This window comes from Babylonia areolata, chromosome 1 (assembly GCF_041734735.1).
Source record: "Babylonia areolata isolate BAREFJ2019XMU chromosome 1, ASM4173473v1, whole genome shotgun sequence".
NCBI classification, from domain to species: domain Eukaryota; kingdom Metazoa; phylum Mollusca; class Gastropoda; order Neogastropoda; family Buccinidae; genus Babylonia; species Babylonia areolata.
Window position 1 is genome coordinate 43,479,730 of NC_134876.1, and position 5,000 is coordinate 43,484,729.

Genomic DNA, 5,000 nt, shown 5'->3' on the forward strand with positions numbered 1-5,000 from the left:
ATCATCATCACCGTTATCATTATCACCGTTATCATCATTACCGTTCTTATTATCACCGTCGTCATTATCACCGTTATCATTATCACCTTTATCATTGTCACCGTTATCATTATCACCCTTGTCATTATCACCGTTATCATTATCACCGTTATCATTATCACCGTTGTCATTATCACCATTATCATTATCACCGTTGTCATTATCACCGTTATCATTATCACCGCTGTCATTATCACCATGATCATTATCACCGTTCTTATTATCACCGTTGTCATTATCACCCTTATCATTATCACCGCTACTATAATCACCGTCATCAATATTACCGTTGTCATTATCACCGTCATCATTATCACTGTTGTCATTATCACCACAGTCATTATTACTCTTATGATTATCGCCGATGTTATTATCACCGGTATCATTATCACAGTCGTCATAACCGCTGTCGTCATTATCGCCGTTGTCATTATCACCGTTGTCATTATCACCGTCGTCATTATCACCGTTATCATGGCTGTGGTTTATAATCATCCCAGCCAAACACGCAGGGCCGTTACATATCACGGCTGAAAACAGGGTCAGTCTATATCGATCCCATACAACCTGGGGTTTGGGGAGGGGGTAAAAAAAAAAAAAAACACTGGAAAAGAAAATGTCAGTCATACAAAGTCCACACACACACACACACACACAGTGCACACGTACGCAGACAGACAGACAGACAGACACACACACACACACACACACACACACACAGAGAAAGAGAGAGAGAGTGCACACACACACTCAGACACACAGCCACAGCCACAGACAGACACACACACACATGTATATAAATGTTTAAAAAAAAATTAAAATATATATATATATATATATATATATATATATATATATATATATGTGTGTGTGTGTGTGTGTGTGTGTGTGTGTGTGTGTGTGTGTGTGTTTCAGTCCATAATCTTTATTGCTAGCTTCTTTCTTTCGTCAGTCTAATATTATCATCATCTTAGATGAACAGACTATAAATAAATAAACGAACGTTCTTTCTTTCGTCCTTCCCACGAAAAGAGAGAGAAGAATAAAAAAAAAAAAAAAAATAAAAAAAGCTATTTTCTCATCCATATTATCATATCGCGTTGGTCACAGGACTTGCTGGCAGCAGTGGACGGTGCATCGGACAAACACCTGACCGTGTGGGATTTGAACACACAGGAGACAGTGGCCGACAACTACGTAAGATCCCATGAAGCGCGGACAGTCCACACCAGTGTAGTGTAGAGTATTCGGATGTTGAGTCTGCAGGGCAGGGGAGAGCATTTAGAATTTTGATTCAGTGTGGGGTCCAGAGATTACATGTACTGAGTTGCGTATTGATCACACGGCAGTGAAAAAAAAAGATGATGATGACGGTAGTGGTGATGGTGGTGGTGGTGTTGGTTATGGTTGTGATGGTGATGGTGGTGTATGTTGAAGGTGGTGGTGATGATGATGATGATGAAGTCAGGTAAAGGGAAAGTCCTCATCAGTACAAATTGTCTGAGTGTAGTGCCTTGGAGTAATTTCGAGAGACATTGCATATTCTGCATTGGGTAATTTGGGCTGCTGTGAGAAGGGTGATGATGATGAGGAGGAGGATGACGACGACGATGACGGCAGCGACGACAACGTCGACATATAGCCAACTCCCAGAGGCAGAATTGTGACTGAACGTAACCTACTCCCAGAGACAGAATTGTGACTGAACGTAACCTACTCCCAGAGGCAGAATTGTGACTGAACGTAACCTACTCCCAGAGGCAGAATTGTGACTGAACGTAACCTACTCCCAGAGGCAGAATTGTGACTGAACGGTACCTACTCCCAGAAACAGAATTGTGACTGAACGTAACCTACTCCTAGAGACAGAATTGTGACTGAACGTAACCTACTCCTAGAGACAGAATTGTGACTGAACGTAACCTACTCCCAGAGGCAGAATTGTGACTGAACGGTACCTACTCCCAGAAACAGAATTGTGACTGAACGTAACTTACTCCCAGAGACAGAATTGTGACTGAACGGTACCTACTCCCAGAGACAGAATTGTGACTGAACGTAACCTACTCCCAGAGACAGAATTGTGACTGAACGTAACCAACTCCCAGAGACAGAATTGTGACTGAACGTAACCTACTCCCAGAGACAGAATTGTGACTGAACGTAACGTGCTCCCAGAGACAGAATTGTGACAGAACGTAACCTACTCCCAGAGGCAGAATTGTGACTGAACGTGACTAACTCCCAGAGGCAGAATTGTGACTGAACGTAACCTACTCCCAGAGACAGAATTGTGACTGAACGTAACTAACTCCCAGAGACAGAATTGTGATTGAACGTAACATACTCCCAGAGACAGAATTGTGATTGAACGTAACATACTCCCAGAGACAGAATTGTGACTGAACGTAACCTACTCCCAGAGACAGAATTGTGATTGAACGTAACATACTCCCAGAGACAGAATTGTGACTGAACGTAACCTACTCCCAGAGACAGAATTGTGACTGAACGTAACCTACTCCCAGAGGCAGAATTGTGACTGAACGTAACCTACTCCCAGAGACAGAATTGTGACTGAACGTAACCTACTCCCAGAGGCAGAATTGTGACTGAACGTAACCTACTCCCAGAGGCCGAATTATGACTGAACGTAACCTACTCCCAGCGACAGAATTGTGACTGAACGTAACCAACTCCCAGAGACAGAATTGTGACTGAACGTAACCTACTCCCAGAGGCAGAATTGTGACTGAACGTAACCTACTCCCAGAGACAGAATTGTGACTGAACGTAACCTACTCCCAGAGACAGAATTGTGACTGAACGTAACCAACTCCCAGAGACAGAATTGTGACTGAACGTAACCTACTCCCAGAGACAGAATTGTGACTGAACGTAACCTACTCCCAGAGGCAGAATTGTGACTGAACGTAATCTACTCCCATAATTATCAGAAAAAGAAAAAAAATGTCTAGGAGGTCCAACACGGCAAGCTACAGTACCCCGCCGTTATTTCTTATTTTTATTTGCATTTATTTATTTCTATTTTTATTTTAGATTTTTTTGGATGTGTGTGTGTGGGGGGGGGGGAGGGGGGTAGGTGGGGGGCATGTGGGTTTTTTTTTTTTTAATTCAAACTGAAAAAAAGGGTCATGGATGCAAAAACGGCAGTCTTCACAAACCTCTGCCTCGTCAGTCGTGATGGTTATACTGTGTTGTATCGTGTTAATGTTGTGCCCCATCTTTACTTGTTTGTTTATTTCATTTCTTTTTCTTTTCTTTTGTTCAATTTTCTGTTTCTGTCCCATACAAAACCGACGACAGACTCTGAAGGACTGACTAGCGAGCATTGGGTTCACGTGCACGTCAGGCATATGCTTCTGTTTGTTTCTCTGTCTCTGTGTCTCCCTCTCTGTCTCTCCCTGTCTCTCCCTCTGTCTCTCTCTCTCTCTCTCTCTCTCTCTCTCTGTGTGTGTGTGTGTGTGTGTGTGTGTTTATAATTGTATAGAAGATGCGGTGTTACATATATATGGATCAGTCCGCACGTTTTGACGCCTCCTTGAAACTGACACTGAAACCAAGCAATCAATAATCTGTCATATGCTTCAGCACGATATAAGATACTAGCTTGTTGTTGCTCTGATATTTATATGACAGTCAGTCGTGTCCGACTAAGACCATCAGAACAGCGGGAGGAGGTAACTGCTGTCTCGACTGTGTGGTGTTAATAATTTGAATACAGTGTAGAGCGTCTTGCCCAAGTTACATACATACATACATACATACCCACGCTCTCAGCCAAGAGGGCTTTATTAAGACAGTCGACGGGCGCAATAGCCGAGTGGTTAAAGCGTTGGACTGTCAATCTGAGGGTCCCGGGTTCGAATCACGGTGACGGCGCCTGGTGGGTAAAGGGTGGAGATTTTTTACGATCTCCCAGGTCAACACATGTGCAGACCTGCTGCTAGTGCCTGAACCCCCTTCGCGTGTATATGCAAGCAGAAGATCAAATACGCACGTTAAAGATCCTGTAATCCATGTCAGCGTTCGGTGGGTTATGGAAACAAGAACATACCCAGCATGCACACCCCCAAAAAAGGAGTATGGCTGCCTACATGGCGGGGTAAAAACGGCCATACACGTAAAACCCCACTCGTGTGCATACGAGTGAACGCAGAAGAAGAAGAAGAAGACAGTCGGCATGGCTGTTCATGTTTGCATGGAAAATTATGTTGTTGTTGTTTTTCTGCATGAATATTTGCTTGAACCATACCGACACTGAAACACCCCCCCCCCTCCCCACCCCATCCCTCCCCCCACACCCCCACACACCCACGCGCACGAGCAGTTCAGCACGGACACTGTGTGTGACCTGGAGTTCAACCCCAAGTACCCGGAGCGGCTGGTGACGGTGGGCAAGGAGCACCTGCAGTGGTGGAAGGTGTACCCGGACTCCAAGGAGCTGCAGCCTTTTGCCCAGCCCGACTATGAGGTTAGAGGGAGGGTGGAGGACAGTGACTCTGATGCCATGATACTTTGACAGCTTTTTTTATTTTTATTTTTTACATATATATATATATATATATATATATATATATATATGTGTGTGTGTGTGTGTGTGTATGTGTGTGTGTGTGTGTGTGTGTGTGTGTGTGTAGTACAATGATGAACAAACTATAAAAGTCTGTCTCTCTGTCTCTGTCTCTGTCTCTCTCTGTCTCTCTGTCTCTGTCTCTGTCTCTCTCTCTCTCTGCGCGCGCGCGTGTGTGTGTGTGTGTGTGTGTGTGTGTGTGTCTGTGTGTGTGTCTGTGTGTGTGTGTTATCCACAAACAATAAATCAGTCTTCCCCGAACCCTTGCTCCCTCCAGGGTAATAGAAAGAGCCAGACAAATTAAATGATTTCAACAATCTAAGAGAACACGGCCAACCAGTCATCCCACTTGTATTATATCGCCACG

At 44.2% G+C, this 5,000-nt stretch overlaps 2 protein-coding genes across 2 annotated transcripts in view; one reads left to right on the forward strand and one right to left on the reverse strand.

The window, feature by feature from the left end:
• Window positions 1-534, reverse strand: part of LOC143290447 (uncharacterized) — a 1,520-nt gene extending 986 nt beyond the window's left edge. The window contains exons 1-2 of the mRNA XM_076599884.1: window positions 417-534; window positions 207-223 (exon numbers count right to left, since the gene is read on the reverse strand). Of these exons, the coding sequence (XP_076455999.1) occupies window positions 207-223; window positions 417-534 (135 nt within the window). The remainder of the gene's footprint in view (window positions 1-206; window positions 224-416) is intronic.
• Window positions 1-5,000, forward strand: part of LOC143292251 (77 kDa echinoderm microtubule-associated protein-like) — a 53,391-nt gene that overhangs the window by 32,663 nt on the left and 15,728 nt on the right. The window contains exons 16-17 of the mRNA XM_076602442.1: window positions 1,150-1,236; window positions 4,391-4,534. Of these exons, the coding sequence (XP_076458557.1) occupies window positions 1,150-1,236; window positions 4,391-4,534 (231 nt within the window). The remainder of the gene's footprint in view (window positions 1-1,149; window positions 1,237-4,390; window positions 4,535-5,000) is intronic.